The sequence below is a fragment of the Mirounga leonina genome, unplaced genomic scaffold (assembly GCF_011800145.1).
Source record: "Mirounga leonina isolate KUSES-001 unplaced genomic scaffold, KU_Mleo_1.0 Mir_153, whole genome shotgun sequence".
Lineage (NCBI taxonomy): Eukaryota > Metazoa > Chordata > Mammalia > Carnivora > Phocidae > Mirounga > Mirounga leonina.
In genome coordinates, this window is record NW_023270387.1 from 14,810,332 (window position 1) to 14,827,690 (window position 17,359).

At 51.3% G+C, this 17,359-nt stretch overlaps 1 protein-coding gene across 1 annotated transcript; it reads left to right on the forward strand.

Annotated features, from left to right (window-relative positions):
* Positions 1-10,611: 10,611 nt before the first annotated feature.
* On the forward strand, positions 10,612-12,454 carry UPK2 (uroplakin 2). The gene is made up of 5 exons (XM_035008731.1): positions 10,612-10,687; positions 11,163-11,294; positions 11,482-11,620; positions 11,875-11,945; positions 12,318-12,454. Exons 1-5 carry the CDS (start codon positions 10,612-10,614, stop codon positions 12,452-12,454), a joined length of 555 nt encoding a protein of 184 aa, XP_034864622.1.
* Positions 12,455-17,359: the final 4,905 nt, after the last annotated feature.

Consider the following 17,359-nt stretch of genomic DNA (forward strand, 5'->3'; position numbering starts at 1 on the left):
GGGGGGGGGGACCAGTTCAGTTCTTGGGGACAGAGAACTGGGGACCCACGAGGCAAACGCGCCGCAGCCTCAGCAGCCCGCGGGGCTCCCGGCGGAGTGGGAGGCGCAGGGGAGCGCCGAGCTCAGGGCTAGGGGAGCGGGGAGGAAGGGCTGAGGGGGAGAGGCTGGGGGGGGGTGAGGGGAAGCTCGAGGCAGGCGTTTCCGGCAGAGCCGAGGAGAAACTTCCAGCAAGGCCGAGTGGGGAGCACTCAGGCTTGCGGCCTCTGAGCTGCTGAGCGAGTGTGACTGGGGGCAGGTCCCTGCAAGTGGGAGGGGCTGTGGGGGGGACCGCGGTCTCCCCCCCCCCCCTCGGGCTTCTGAACAAATAACAGTTTTGTAAAGGGCACCGGATCTGCTGTGCATATCAAACAGGGCCTGAGGCGCCGGGAGAAGGCAGAGTTGGGGGCTGCGACCTGGGGGAGCTGTGCTAAGACCACCCCTCCCTGCCAGAGGGTGCCGTGGGATTCCGAAGGATTCGGGCCCCTTCCCCTACGCCTTGCTTTCCCTCCTAGCAGCCACCTTGAAAGACCTCCCTGTTCTCTCTGGGGACTGGCTAACCCAGAAGTGGAGGGAGGTCAGCAACGGCTGGACCCCAAGAGGGGCTGCAGGGCACAGTTCTGTTGGGTCCCCTGGTCGCTGGGCTTGAGCTCGCAGGTCCCTGCCTCACACCCCTGTAGAGGGGGAGGAGGGGATAGAGCTCCTTCCTCTTCAGGCCTGAAGGGAAGGCTGCCCCAGACCAGCTCACTTCTGCTTCAGTTCACCCCTTCTCCACACTCCCCCGATACCCCAGGAAGCCCCTCCTGACCTCCTTCCCTGTGCCCACCATAGGTTCCTACAGACAACCCGGGAAGGGCAGGCACCCAGCCTGAGGTACAAGAGGGTAAGGAACTGTGGGGGGGTGGGGAGTGGGGGAAGAAGACTCTTCCTACCCTTCCCCTTCACACCTGCCCTCCTTAGGCTGTTGGCCTCTTAGCCCTTTACGGAATCCCAGACCCAGCTCCACCCAGACCCACAGTCCTTCAACACCCTTGTGCCCAGCCCAGTCGCCCTCATTCCCACACCTTCACTTCCAGAGGGAGGCAATCTCCATGACCCCTACTGCCAAAGCCAAGGAGCACATTTCAAATCTCTCCCACTCCTGTGAACCAGTTTACTGTGGAGCATGGCCCCTGGAAGCATTCTTCTTCTGGTACCTGGGATACCACGCCCTCCTGGCTCTTCTCTTTTTCCTTTGAGGGAAGCTTCTCAGTCTCTTTTACAGTCTCCTCTTTCCCTTTGACCATGATGGTATTCCCCAGGCTCTGTCCTTGCTCTTGTCTTCTCACGGGCCGGGGCTCCTCCCCGAGGCCAAAGCTGTCACACCTGTGCCCACAGCCTTCCGGAGCTCCAGACCATGCATCCAACTACCTTCCACACACCTCCACCTGGGTGTCCTTCAGGCACTTCAGTTCAGCGAGTTCAAAAGTGACAGATCTCCTACCCCTCCCCACAAATCTCCTTCCACCCCCCACTCCTCCCCCCAGCACTCCAGCTGGTGACAGTGCCACCATTTGCCCAGCTGCCCAAGCGAGCACCTGGGAGGCATCCTTCACTCTGCTCCCTACCCTGCCCCGTAGCCCTCCCAATCAAACCATCACCCCCAAATTCCCTCATTGGTCATTTTTTGCCCAGAATCTTATCTCAGCAGTGTGTCAAGAGACATCTAAAATATCTCGCAGCTATTCATCCAACACAATCTCTACACTGCAGCAAAAATCATCTTTTTAAGATACAAATTTAATCATGACACTCTCCAGTTTAAAACCCTTCAACTGCTTCTTTTTATCCTTAGGATAAAAATTAAAATTCTTTTTAAAAAAATCAAAATTCTTTAAAGGGGCTTACAGAGCTCTTCATCTGGTCCTGGTTACTTCTCCAGTGACTTCCCCAAATTCCACTCTAAACCTCCAGTCCTTTAATGAGGTTTTGCAGCTCTCTCAGCCTAGAACAATCTCCCCTCTCCCCCTTCCCTCACTCCACCTTCACCCTGTGAACTCCTGCCCAACTTTCAGGGCTTCACTTATTTACTACTTCCTCCAGGAGACCCTCCAGGACTGCCCAAGCCCATGGAAGTTGCCGCTTCCATGAGGAGCCTCGTTGGCAAGCCATTTAATGTCTCTGACCTTAGTTTCCTCATTAATACAATGAGGATAATAACAGTACCCCCCACCCCAGGTTGCTATGAGGATTAAGCAAGAAAATAAATGAAAGACTTAGTGCAGCGCCTGACGAGGTAAACACTCGACAAATAATAACTGTTAGCGTGACTTTTTCTACTAAAATCCTGCTGCAGTGTGGTAGAGTGTCCTCCAGTATTTCCCATTATACCATAATTTCTCAGAGAGCAATCTTGTTCACCTCTGAATGCCCGGTACTTAGCGCAGTGACTGGTGCAAAGGCATTTAATAAACATTTATTGAATAAATTAATTCATGTTAATTCGGCCACCATTATTTCTTGGAAAGATTAGCTCTCCTTCAGGCCTAAGGAGAGGCTTAATTACCCCACAATCAAGCCTCCACCTTCTCCTACAATCATCTTTCTCCAACCAAACTGAATTTTGCCACTTCCCTGCTTTGACCCTGTCAGAGGCTCCTCGCTGTCTCTAAACATGGTGGGCCGGGCCTTTGCAGGACTTTTGTTTCTTTGCGTCTGCTCCTCCTCTCTCTCCCCTTCCTTCGCAAGCCCTCCTTGCCAGGGCTCTGCCCACTGGTGACACTGAACCCCTGCCTGCTTCGACAAACCCTCCGGCCTCTATCCCCTCAACCTCAAATAGTCTTCCCCCTTGCTCACCAGCAAAACACCTACTCCTGTTCTTTTTTTTTTTTTTAGATTTTATTTATTTATTTGAGAGAGAGCATGATCAGGGAGTAGAAGAAGAAGCAGACTCCCCACTGAGCAGGGAGCCCGATGTGGGTCTCGATCCCAGGCCCCTGGGATCATGACCTGAGCCCAAGGCAGATGCTTAACCAACTGAGCCACCCAGGCGCCCCCACCCACTCCTGTTCTATCACCCGTTTCCTGATGACACAATCTGGGGCCCCCAGGGGTGAAGCTGGCCTCAAAGATGTTTATCATTTGGCTCACAAAGTGCATTTTATAATATATATTAGTTTAGAATTTGAAAATAAGAGCACCTTACCTACAAATTCAGATGCCTGGCCTCTCTTGAAAAAAAAAAAAAAAAGAGGAGGCACCGCCGCCCTAGGCCCCCCTTTCGGCAGGGCAACGCTTCCCCTTGAGCTGGAGCTCCTGCTGCTCTATGGTCTCCAGTTGGTCCCAGTTTCACTCACCTTGTTTTACTGGTTTTGTTACCTGCCTGGCTCCCGGAGACACCAGGGTCTGCAGCCCCCCTTGGCCTCGCAACTTCGTGCTCCATCCAGGTGCAGTGAGGACCTTGGCTTTCTTTCCCCAGCAGCCACCTGGATGGCCGTCACTCTCTGTCCCCTCCCCATCCCTGTCCACACTCCCCTGCTCCCCCTCTCTTCTCACATCTTTATTCGACCTTGACCTCACTCCTCCGTGCTCCTTCTGGTCACATTCATCACTCCTTCTCATAACTAGCCCACATCTTAGTCTCCAGGCCTTCACTCTTGCCAACACCCTGCACTTCCCATGCCTTGGAGACCTGAACCCTGAGTCAGTCAAACCTGACAGTTTTATCATTTCTGCACTCAAGCTGTTGTGTGATTTGAAAAGCTCCTAAAATGTCAAGGTCAGTGTGACGGTTAATTTTATGTGTCAGCTTGACTGGGCCAGGGTGCTTGGATATTTTGTCAAACATCATTCTGGATGACTCTGTGAAGATGGTTTTTGGATGAGGTGAACATTTAAATCAGTGAACTTTGGGTAAGGCAGATTACCCCATGGTATGGTGAGCCTCGTCCAATCAGTTGAAGGCCCTAATAGAACAAAGACTGACCTCCCCTCTGGCCTCCCACAGAAAGAAGGAATTCAGCCAACAGAGCACCTTTGGACTCCAACTGCAACTCTTTCCTGGGTCTCCAGCCTGCCTGCCTCCCCCTTCAGATTGCGGATTTGCTAAGCCTCCACAATCACATGAGCCAATGCCTTAAAATAAACCTCTCTCTGTATACACATCCTGTCTGCTCCGTTTCTCCAGAGAACCCTGACTAATGCAGCCAGCGCCCCTGAAGATGAGCGGTCCCCAAGCTCAGCTGGGCCGCCGCCACCAGACAGCCTTCTTCAAGGCCCTTGGTAGCATGTCCTCCTCTCCCCACAAATAGCTACTCAAACTCTCACCCTTCCTCAAACCCCAAACCCTTCTCCCCACTGAGTTTCCTACTTCCCAGAGAAAGTGGAGGCCATCAGGAAGGAGCTCCCTTAATTTGCTTCTTCCCTCCCCCTGACTTTCTCCCCCACCCTCTCCCCACAATTTCTCTGCATTGTTGCCCAATCTTTTCTCTCTGCTGAGAGAGAGAGAGAGAGTCATTCCTATGGCTAAAGGCTGATGCCTCCACCTCTGATCTGAACCCCATTTTTCCCCTCCTCCAGAAGCCTCTACATCAGTCACAACCCTCCCTCTCCTGCATCTTTACCTTTAAAAACACAACAGGTGGGGCATCTGGGTGACCCCATCAGTTAAGCATCCTGACTCTTGGTTTCTGGTTTCTGCTCAGGTCATGATCTCAGGATCTCAGGATTGTGGGATCGAGCCCCGTGTCCAGCTCTGCGCTCAGTGCAGTCTGCTTGAGATTCTCTGTCCCTTTCCCTCTGCCCCTCCCACTCATGCTCGCTCTCTCTCTCTCTCTCAAATAAATAAATAAATCTTAAAAAAAAGAACCACACTGGGGTGCCTGGGTGGCTCAGTCGTTAAGCGTCTGCCTTCAGCTCAGGTCATGATCCCAGGGTCCTGGGGTCGAGCCCCCATTGGGCTCTCTGCTCAGCGGGGAACCTGCTTCTCCCTCTCCCACTCCCCCTGCTTGTGTTCCCTCTCTCGCTGTCTCTCTCTCTGTCAAAGAAATAAATAAAATCTTAAAAAAAAAAAAAACCCAAACCAAACCAAACCAAAACAACAACAAAAAAACACAGCAAGTGAGCCTTTCCCCAGTTCCCCCAAATTCCCCTCCAGTTCCCTGTCTCCTTCCCTTCCCAGCCAAGCTTCTTCAAGGAGCAGCCTGCACGGTTCCATCCCCACTTTCTCCCTAGCCAGTCATCTCTGGACTCCTGCATCTGCCTTCCTCACCTGCAGGAAGCTGCTCCTAAGGATGTGTGACCCCCAAGATGCCAAGCCCAGTGAACATTCTCAGTCCTTACCTTCAGTTCTGACCTTCATACATTTGACACCTCCTTTTTGAAATTCCCCGTCTGCTCCCTTGTAGTTTTCCTCCTCGTTCCCATTCCTCCTTCATCAGCTCCCTTCTGTCTGTCTGTCCTTCAGAAGCTGTGTGTCCTAATATCCTGTCCTCTTCTGTCTTCTCCTTCCCTCCTACTCATCTCTCCAAGGACTGTTCCCCACATCACGATTTTAACCATTGCCCACCTTCCCTCTCTTTATCCCACCCCTCTGTTCTGTGCCCCAGACTCATACACCCAACTATGAAAATGTCATTTTCATCTGAATTTCCCAAGATATCTGTATGAGTTGTCTATCAGCAGCTTGTAAAAACAAATATTATTCTGAGAATCAGGAATCTGGAAGAGACTTAGCTGGGCAGTTCTGGCTCTGAGTATCTTGTGAAGTTGCAGTAAAAGATGTTGGCCTGGGCCACAGTCATCTGAAGGCTCAACTGGGGCTGGAGGATCTGCTTCCAGGCTTGCTCATTCTCATGGCTATTGTCTGGAAGCCTCAGTTCCGTGCTGGATGTGGGCAGGAGGCCTCAATCCTTTGCCACGTGGACCTCCCCCTAGTGGTGCTCCCACGTCCTCCAGAGTGAGCTATCCAGGAGAGAGCAAGGAGGAAGGTGTAAGTCCTTCTCTGATCTAGCCTCAGAAGTGACCATTGCTTCTGCTGGGTTCTGGTGGCCACACAGACTAACCCTGACCCAAGGTGCCAATCCGTTACCCTCTGCCAATCCCTTCCCACACTGTTTCCAAAATGTTCTTTCCACAATTAAAACTCTTCAAAGGCTCTCTGTTTTCTTCAGGGTAAAAATCAAGCTCCTTAGCATAGGATACAAAGCCACTGGTGACCCAGCTGGGGGCTGGAGGTCTTGTCCTGCTCATCTTTGCATGCCTCTTTCTAGAAGATGTATTTGTTCCCAGTTCCCAGAAGGTGTCAGGATAATTCACTTCTCTGAGCCTTTTCATATGCTGTTCCCTTTTTGGAATATCCCCTTCTGCTTATTTCAACTGGTTCATTCTCCAAAACTCAGCAACTTGATAGCGGGAGTGGTTTCTTGCCCCCTTGCACCCACTGCAGAGGAGTTGTTCAACAAATGTCTACTGAATGGAAACACGAGTGGGCAGGCAATTTCTGTGTGCATGGGGCCCCGGTGGCATGCTTGGCATACAAGTTACAGCTGGCCCACATCTCATCACTTCCCCCTCAGACTACCTTTCCTGCCCAACCATTGCCCTCTGTATCAATGACAGAGTTGAGAAACCAAATTCTGATTTGTGGTTTTTGTTTTTGTTTTTTAAGGTTTTATTTATTTATTTGAATGAGCGAGAGAGAGAGAGAGAGAGAGAGAGAGAGCACAAGGGGTGGGACAGAGGGAGAAGAAGAAGCAGACTTCCTGCTCAGCAGGGAGCCCAATGCGGGGCTCAGTCCTACAACCCTGAGACCATGACCTGAGCCGAAGGCAGACACCTAACTGACTGAGCCCCTGATTTCTGTTCTTTTTAAATTAATAACTTTATTTATTTTAAGTAGGCTCCACACACAATGTGGGGCTTAAACTCATGACCCTGAGATCAAGAGTTGCATGCTCTACTAACTAAGCCAGCCAGGTCCCCCCAAATTCTAATTTCTATCCCACCTCATTAGCTACTAGCTCTGTGACCTCAGGAAACTCATTTATTTCCTCTGAGCCTCTAGTTTTCATCTGCAGTAAGGGTTAAAGGAGAGGATAAGATGAATTACTTAAATTAATATTTATTGAACCAGATATCGTGCTATGCACTCTTAAATAAATTAGCTTGAGTGATGGTCATAATATCTCAGTGAGACAGATTTTATACCCTTTCTACAGAAGAGGAAACTGCAGCTCAGAATACTCAGGTAGGTAACATGGCCAAGGCCACAAAGCTGGAAGAAGATTTGGGGTAAGTGGTTGCATCATAGGGAGAATTAGAAAAAAATAAAGGAGCATCCAGGTCTCTTCCAACCCTACATGACACAGATTTTTTTTCTCTCAGCCTTTTCCTCAGATCTCAAGGATAGAGGCTCTGCCATTTCCCATCAGACCAATATTTGGTGAGCCCTGCATCTTACTTCTTGGTTCAAGTCCCTTGGGTTCCCCCAGTCTGCTCCTGCTAGTTATGACAATGATCTCCAGCATTCCTTCCACCCCTTTATTTTAAAGCATTTTGACATCTGTCACATCTCGCTAGATGACTGAAAAGGAACGAGTCTTCCCATTTTATAGGTGAGAAAACTGAGGTTCAAAATGACTCGCCTAAAGTCAGATGATATCGCTTATCAACAGGAGGACAATAGTCCCCATCAGAGGCTCACGTGCCCGTGGGGTCAAGTGGACATGGTTCTTTTTTTTTTTTTAAGATTGTATTTATTTATTTTGAGTTAGAGAGAGAGAGAGAGAAAATGAGTGAGGGGGAGGGGTAGAGGGAGAGGAAGAAGCAAATTCCCCACTGAGCAGGGAGCCCAACGAGGGGCTCGATTCCAGGATCCTGGGATCATGACCTGAGCCGAAGGCAGACGCTTAGCTGACTGAGCCACCCAGGTGCCCCAGTGGACATGTTTCTAACTGACTGGCAAGCAGAAGAGCCGCATTATAGAACAAGAACCACTGGTACACCAGACAGACCTGGGTTCTGATCTGAGAGCCTCTGGCTACAAACCTACCACAGTTCAGGAACAAATACAAAGTACTGTAGTTCAGAAAGAGTAGGTCAGTTTTAGGAGCTAATCTTTCAGTCCAGGCAGAATAGAGAGATTAAGAACTCCCTGAGGCAGAAACTTACTTTGCCTCTGTAGACTGATGCTTAGCACAGATCGGGTGCTTCATAAATGTTTGTTGACTTGAGGATGGGACGGGGAAGGAAGGGGGCAGAAGAGGAAACTTGAGTGAGTTTAGAATCAAGACTCCGAGGGGAAGACAGCCTAGAAAGTGTGGGTCCAAGAGAGCCACTCCAGGCATTTGTGGCCCTGGTTCCCTTACTCCAAGCCGGGAGGACATCCTCCAGAGGCACAGGGTGCTGTGGCTTTAAGTGACTTCAGCGTGTCAATGAATCTGCTCTGCTAAAAGAGTTATCCTCTTGCTTCTGCGCTTGGCCTCCCCCTCCTCGCAGCTCCCCAAACCCTCCTCGCCGCTGTGATGGGATAATTAGATGCGAGAGCTCAGCACAGATGATGCTCCAGTTGCCTAGCAACTAATGGTTTCCATGGAGACCACAAAGCACAGCCTCCTGAGCAGCCAGTGAGCAGCTCGGCAGGGCAGGGAGAAGACGCAACTCTCAGTTCCTCCAGAAACCTGGGGAGGGCCGGGGTGGGGAAGGGGGGCTGGAGGGAAAAGGGAGGGCTTAAAGGCACAGGGCCCTGTTATCCCTACCCCACTCTGTCCCACTCATAATTTCAGATGGGATGTGGGCTGAGGCGTGGACCCAACACAACCCAGCCCGCAATAAACCCAGCCTCTTCTTTCTGCTTCCTGGTTTGTGACTGAAATGGGAAGAGACACCTCCCAAGCCCAAGCGTACACATCCTGCCAGGTTAGTGGTGGGATTTGACGAGCACCAGGAAGATCTCCTGACCCTCAGGATGCCAGCACCTAGTGTGTTCCCTCTCTCCAAAGTTCTCCTCAATGTGCAAATGGTCCTCTTGCAGTTTGTAGAATGATGGTAGGATCCCACCAGAAAGGGGACAAAAACCAAGGCATAGGAAAAACAGAATTCAATTCTTCACCTCAAGGCAGCCTGTCCTGGGAAACTGGGGGAAAAACACCTGCCCCTGATCTCCATCAAAGAGGATCCAGAGTGTGTGTGTTGGGGGGGGGCGGGGTGCAGCCCAGAGCATGTGGCTATTCAAAGTCTGGGCCTCTCAGACTAGCATCAGTCCTTGTTACCTGGAAGCTCGATAGAAATGTAGACTTTCAGGCTTCACCTCAGACCCACTGAATCAGAAACTGCCTCTCAGCAAGATCCTTAGTGATTCAGAGGCACAGTAAATGTGGACAAGCGCTGGTCTAAGACCCACCGACCCCTGTTTGGGTCCATGAGTTCTATCCTCACCGTCACCCCATGCTTGCACTCCAGCTTTGAACTCCGCCTCTCACCGTGGGGGTAAGAACATGCCCCCCCCTTCCTTACAGGACCCTGGCCCTTCTCTGGAACTGGGGAAGATAGAAGGGTTCATGGCACGGAGACATCCCTCAGGGCTCCCTGTGTAGCTCTCGGCCTCTCCTAGCAGTCTCCCTCGGAGTCCGCTCCCGCATCTACAAAAGGGAGCAGGTCTTGTGGACAGCCCATGATGGCCGTACGGATAGGTATGTTGGCACATGCCCTGTGCCCAGAGTAGGTACTTTCTCCTCATCGCTCCTCGCTTTCCACAAAAACTCGTCCCTCACTTCTGTCTGATTGAGCACAGGGGTGGGGGATGCAGTCAGAGGGGCTGTGTCTCTTTTTATTTTCTCCTACCACGTCTCTCTCTCCTTCATTCTCAATCAGTTCAACAATGGTTGCTGACCAAGGCTGGCGGCCCATCCCTGCTGGACTGGGCTGGTGCCCACCTCTCCTGTCTCTCTGAAAGTCTTCCCTAGCATCCCTTTGCCCCTCTCCCCAGAGGAATCTGACTCCCACACGCTCCCTGGCGCCAACACCACTCTGCCTCTCCCAGAGCAGCACTGTCTGGGCCTCACTGGACAAAGTGAACTGGAACCCTTGGCTCTGCTGCCCCCATTCCCTACTACCAGCCTCAGTTTCCCTCCCATCCTTGCCCGGCCAAGGCCCTATCTGGAGCCCCTTGGCGTTCCTCTCCTCTTCGTGCACACCAGGACAATCTCAGAACTTGCTACCCTTCTGGAAGATTCCCACCATCTGTGGGGAGCGGTCCTCAACAGGCCACACTCCAGATGCACGTGCAGGCAGGAACACTCAGGCCCTAATATGTGGGAGTGCCAGGGGAAGGGGTGATTTCCACCCCCACCTTAGTTACCCTGCCCCTCTGCAGCTGACTAAGCCATCAAGATCCAGCCGGGGCATCCCTACTTCTGGCCTGAGAGCCAGTTCCCCGTCTTGAAAAACCTGTCTGGGGGGCCTGCCCTGAGGCTGTAGGGCCCGAAGGGCAGGTTGGACAGGATTCCCCTCCAGCCACTCCCACCCCAAGACAAAATCAGCCACCCCAGGGGCCTGGCCTCACTTGCCTCCGGAGGCCACAGCCTGCCAGCACCAGCTATGGCATCCCTGCTGCCCATCCGGACCTTGCCCTTGATCCTGATTCTGCTGACTGTCCTGGCCCCGGGGGCTTCAGGTCTCTGCCATCCCTGCTGGGGTGGGGCTAGGGACTCTGAGGCCCAGGGAGGAGGCACTCTGCCCTCCAAGGCCCTCAAAGAGGAGCTGGTCTGGCCAGTTGGGGTTGGGGGGCTGGTGATGGCAGTGACCACGCATCAGTCACTGAGCCCAGAGCACACTCCTGGTCCTCTTCCAAACCCGGGAGGCAGAGAGGTGTGGGGAAGGGCCCCCCGCTAGGAACTGGGGTAAGGGTGGTCGCTGCCCCCTGCTTGCGCCCAGAGTCGGGCCGCTTGGTGGACAGCCCAGCTTCTGCAGCCCAAGCCTGCCACCTGGTGGTCAGACCAGCAACGGCCTGTGTCCTGCCAACCCGAGGTAGAGCGGACGGGGAGGGGGCTTCATCCTTAGAAATGGCCCCCAGGGGTCAGGGCCAGATCTGATGGTGGGGAAGGGGATTGGTTGCCCCCACCCGGAACTCCCTCTTGGCCCCCCAGCAGACTTCAACATCTCGAGCGTGTCTGGTCTGCTGTCTCCGGCGTTAACAGAGAGCCTGCTTGTTGCCTTGCCCCCCTGTCACCTCACAGGGGGCAATGCCACACTGAGGGTCCGGAGAGCCAATGACAGCCAAGGTTTGCTACTCCCTCCCAAGATGGCCCCCTGGTCCCCAGAGACCCCTACCCAGGACACCACCCGCACCCCGTCCCCTGCTCCTGCCTTCCTATCGACCCTTCTCCTGGGCCACCCGTATTCTGCTGCCCTTTCTCCTTGGGGCCTCCAGAAACACACCCCTGACTTCACCCCCGATTTCCTGCCCAGTGGTGAAATCTAGCTTCGTGGTGCCTCCGTGCCGTGGGCGCAGGGAGCTGGTGAGTGTGGTGGACAGTGGGGCCGGCTTCACGGTCACCCGGCTCAGTGCATACCAGGTGACAGACCTCGTGCCAGGAACCAAATACTAGTAGGTACCGGATCCAGGCCACCTGTTGGAGGGGGTGCAGGGAGAGAAGATGGGTCCTGACATTTGCTGGTGGGGAGGGATCTGGTCAGCTTGGGGTAAGAAAGTGAGGATACAGCCCAAGGGGTCAAGAACGGGCCTCTCCTGGAGGAGGGCACGGCTGAGAAGGGGGAGGCCTGGGCTCCCTCCCTCTTTTCCCAAGTCCCAGATAATCACTGAGGAGTCTCTCCTCTCTCTCCCAAACCCCACCACAAAAGCATCTCCTACCTAGTGACGAAGGGGACATCCACTGAGTCCAGTAGAGAGACCCCAATGTCCACACTTCCTCGTAAGTAAATCAATGCCTCCCAGATCTTCCCTGGCCTTTCCACCCCATCCCTCCCAGCTACCCCTCCCTGGGCTCCCTTAGCTTCTTTGCGTACCTGTATCCTAGCCCTGAGCCCTTGGCCTTTTAACTGCCTGTTGACTCATCTCATAAACTAAAGCTTCCATGTGGGTAGGGATTGTGTTCAATTAATTTCTGTGTCCTCAGTGGCCAACACAGGAGATGCTTCATAAATGTTTACGCGATGGATGTGTGGATCAGTTGACTGGTTGGGTGAATAAATGGATGAAGGACAGCTGGATGAGCCAGAGAGCCTCGGGTCAGGACAGGGGCTCCTCCTGCCCACCAAGGCCTCCCCCCTCTCTCTTCCGACAGGAAGGAAGGTGGAATCCATTGGGCTGGGAATGGCCCGGACGGGGGGCATGGTGGTCATCACAGTGCTCCTCTCTGTTGCCATGTTCCTGCTGGTTCTGGGCTTCATCATCACACTGGCCCTGGGCACCCGGAAGTGAGGAGGCCAGTGCCAGGCAGCAGGCCTCCAGGAGGTCCAGGATGCTGTCCATTTCCCCAGGCCACGGCTTTGCCCTGTGTGCCTGCCTCCTCTCCTGAAAAGACTGCCTGCTCCCAGGCCTCAACCATGGCTTCCTCGGGGCCTTCACCTCTCCTCGCTGCCCCCTCTCACCGGAGCCCTCTCCTCCCTCTGCCCTCCCCTAGGTCCCCAGTGCCTCACCTCCCAACACTCCCTATAATCCCCTCAGCCCACTCCTGTCAGAATCGACGCTCCGCCCACTTCACCTCTTTAATCCCCCCCCCCCCCCCAACAATTCACTCTTCCCTCAGGGACAGAAATCCCCTCAATAAAGTCTGATGCCCCATCTGCCCTGTTTCCCTTCTATGGGCTCCACCTGGGCGGGAACAGACTCCGCGTCAGGCAGCAGGCGCTCCAGTCCCCTCCCTGCCCCACAACCCAGAGCTGCTTCTCTCAGGAGGCAGGAAGGGGCTGGATGAGATCAGAAGTCAGGAGTCAAGAGTTCTCAGACCACCTGGCCTATGGGTTTTGCACCCCTCCGCAGCAGGCCACCCAGCCAGGGCGTGGTGCGCTATGTGGGCAGGGCTGGAGGCCGGAGGGTCTTGGGGTGTTGGCAGAGCAAAGGGAAATGCTGGGGAAAGGAGTACAGCTCTGGCTGGGGACAAAGAGGACCACCAGGGTGAGACCCTGGACAGCAGGCTGGGGGGTGGGAGAAGTGGAGAATAGGCTAAGGGGGCCTAGGAGGAGGGAGCAGAAGTGGCAGAACGCTAGGTGGAGGAGGACAAGAGTGGCAGAGTCTGGTAACTGAGGGAAAAGAGCAGGAGTGGTCCGCTTTCCGGTACACGTCCCTTATAAGGATCAGTGACCTTTGCATTAATCTTAGGGGAAATACCAGGATCTTTAAGGCGACCTTCAAGACTAGCCCTGGTCTTTCTCCTAACAGCCCCTCTGTTCTCACTGTGTTCCCTCCAATATCCTGTGTTCCCTCTTGCCTCGGGGCCTTTGCACAGACTATTCCATATGCCTGGCTTGCTCTTTTGACTGCCCCCATCCCCACCCCACTCCTATTTGCACAGGTAACCCACCTTCTCCAGGGAAGCCTCTGACCGACCGCCATCCCCTCACTAGGTTCCCCTATCCTGTCTTTCATAGCATTACTATGGTTTATAATTATATGTGTATATGATTACTCAGTTGTCTCCCCCAGTAGACTGTATGTTCCCCAAGAGCAGTCATTTTGTTCCCAAGGGCCTACAGTACCTGTGCTCCACAGTGCCTGGGGCATAGTAGGTACTCAGTAAATGCTTGTTGAATAAGTGAACAAATGAACGAATGAATGAATGAATGAGTGAACAAGCCCCTGAAGAGAAGGTGGGGACTGGGAAGGCGCCAAAAACTGTGAAAACAATAAAAAACAACAAACATAGAAGATGCTGGAACAATGGTCTTAACGACCGACCCCTTTCTAGAGCAGCCCAAGAGCCTGGGAGAGGGAGGCAATGGAAGAGAAGAACAACAGTATTTATTCATTCCACAAACATTAACTGAGCATTTATTACATGCCAGATGCTACTAGAAGTGCTAGGAATAAAATGTGGAAAGACATTTTTCCTCCTTCATGGAGTTTATGTGGAACTTAATGCAAGAGACAGATCCCCAAAATGTGAACAAGTAAATAAGTTAAATAAAAAATGTGATCAGCGTGGGGCACCTGGGTGGCTCAGTCAGTTAAACGTCTGCCTTCAGCTCAGGTCATGATCTCAAGGTCCTGGGATCAAGCCCCCATCAGTGGGGAGTCTGCTTCTTCCTCTTCCCTCTGCCCCTCCTCACACCCCACTTGTGCTTTTTCTCTCTCTCTCTCTCAAATAAATAAAATCTTGTAAAAATATGGTAAGTGCTATGAAAAATGAGGGAGGAGGTGAACACTGGGACCTTCTTTGTTTGGGTCGGCCTAACAGAGCTGAGGCCTGAAGTCAGGAGAGACGGGCAGGGAGGATGTGCCCTGCAGAGAGAATGGTCTGACCTGTGCCCCCCACCCTAACTGCACCAGCCAAGGGAGGTTTGGGGGCCCAACCTTACGCTGGGGGAAGAGCACCGGACTGGGAGCCAAACTCCACTGCACACTAGATTCATCTAAGAGGCTTTAAAAAGCCCCAACACCTAGGTCATACCCTATACTAGAATCAGAATGACTGGGGTGGCAGCCTGACAGTATTTTTTCAAGATCAGGAGGTTCCAATGCTCAACAAAGTTTGGAACTTACTGATACAAACATTTTTTAAATTGTGGTGAAATATACATAACCTGAAATTTACTATTTTAACCATTTCTGTTAAGTTCAGTAGCATTAAATACGTTGACCTTGCTGGGCAACCGCCACCACTATCCATATCCAGAACTTTGTCAGTATCCCAAAGAGAAATTCTGTACCCCTTCCCTCCTCCCCACAACCCTCATCAACCACCATTCTACTTTCTGTCTCTATGAATTTGGCTCTTCTAGGTATCTCATTAAAGTGGAATCACAATTTGTCCTTTTGTGTCTGGTTTATTTCACTTAGCATAATATTTCCAAGGTCATCGTGTTGTAGCCTGTGTCCGAGCTTTGTTCTTTTTTTTTTTAAGATTTTATTTATTTATTTGACACAGAGAGAGAGTTAGCGAGAGAAGGAACACAAGCAGGGGGAGTGGGAGAGGGAGAAGCAGGCTTCCTGCTGAGCAGGGAGCCCGACGCAGGGCTCGATCCCAGGACCCTGGGATCATGATCTGAGCTGAAGGCAGACACTTAAAGACCGAGCCACCCAGGCGCACTGAGTTTTATTCATTTTTAAGGCTAAATAATATGCCATTATATGTAGAGACCACATTTTGTTTATGCATTTACCTGCTGATGGACATTTGGGTTGTTTCCACATTTTAGTTATTGGGAATAGTGTTGCTCCGTGGGTGCACAAGTATGTTTAGGTCTGTGCTCTCAGTTTTTTGGGGTGTATACCTAGACATGGAATGGCTGGATCATACGATAATTCTTTTTTTTTTTTTTAAGATTTTATTTATTTATTTGACATAGAGAGCGAGTGAGCAAGAGAGAGAAAGAGAGCACAAGCAGGGGCAGAGGGAGGGGGAGAAGCAGACTCCCCACTGAGCAGGGAGCCTGCCATGGGGCTCGATCCCTAGGCCCTGGGATCAAGACCTGAGCCGAAGGCAGACGTTTAAATGACTGAGCCACCCAGGTGCTCCTGGATCATATGGTAATTCTATGTTTAATTTTTTTTTTAAGATTTTATTTATTTACGGGGCTCTCTGTCTTTCATTCTCTCTCTCTCAAATAAATAAATAAAATCTTTAAAAAAAAAAGATTTTATTTATTTACTTAACAGAGAGAGAGAGAACAAGCACACAAGCAGGGGGAGCAGCAGAGGGAGAGGAAGAAGCAGGTTCCCCTCTGAGCAGGGAGCCCGAAGCCAGGTTCAATCCCAGGACCCTGGGATCATGCGAAGGCAGATGCCTAACCGACTGAGCCACCAAGACGCCCTTATGTTTAATTTTTTGAGGAGCCCCTGTACTTTTTTCCATGGGGACTGCACCATTTCACATTCTCACAGGCACTGCACAAGGGATCTAACTTCTCCATATCCTCATCAACTCTTGTTATTTCCTGTGTTTTGTTTGTTTTTATAATAGCCATCCCAATGGATGTGAAGTATTTTTATGGTTTTCATTTGCATTTCCCTAATGATTGGTGATGTTGAGAATCTTTTCGTGTGGCTATTGGACCTTTGTATATCTTCTTTGGAGAAATGTCTATTCAATGTCTTTGCCCATTTTTAAATCATGTGTGTGTGTGTGTGAGTTGTAGTTCTTTATATATTCTGGATAGTAATCCCTTATCAGATATATTACTTGTATGATAGAAACATTCTTAAATGGTAGACTAATTTGAAAAGGCCTATTAAAGAGTAGACGCATTACAATAACTTTCTTTTAACAAAACAAAAATGAAACACCCATATGGAGAAATTTTGGAAGCATATACATCAAAATGTAATCAATTATTATCTCTGAGTTGATACAAAGAATGAGTTTGGCTTTATTGTTTTTCCTTTTGTGTTTTCTATATTTCCACATTTTCTGCACTGAACATGTATTATTTTTTCAATTTAAAATTTTTAAAAAAATTTTTAGAAGATTTTATTCATTTATGAGAGCGACACAGAGCATGTGTGCACGTCTGCCCGCAAGCTGGGGGAGGGGCAGGGGGAGAGGGACAAGCAGACTCCCCGCTGAGGAGGGAGCCCAGCATGGGGCTCAATCCCAGGGCCTGAGGTCATGACCTAAACTGATGGCAGATGCTTAACTGACTGAACCACCCAGGTGCCCCCCCCTTATTTTATTTTTTTAAGTAATCTCCAGGGGCACCTGGGTGGCTCAGTCGTTAAGCGTCTGCCTTCGGCTCAGGTCATGATCCCAGGGTCCTCGGATCGAGTCCCACATCGGGCTCCCTGCTGGGCAGGAAGCCTGCTTCTCCCTCTCCCACTCCCCCTGCTTGTGTTCCCTCTCTCGCTGTCTCTTTCTGTCAAATAAATAAAATATTTAAAATAAATAAATAAATAAGTAACCTCCACACCCAAGGTGAGGCTCAAACTCACAACCCCAAGATCAAGAGTTTCATGCTCTACCCACTGAGCCAGCCAGGCACCCTGAACATAAATTATTTTTATAATTAGAGAAATAAGCATTAAAATTACTATTATTGGTATTAAAGGTAGGGAAGCTGTTGTTTTCACAGTAGTTAAAACATTTATTGAGGGCCTCCTATTTGCTAGGGACTCTCAAAGTTTCTGGGCTCTTAGACAAGCCACAGGCAGCTCAGCGTAGGCTTTGATAGG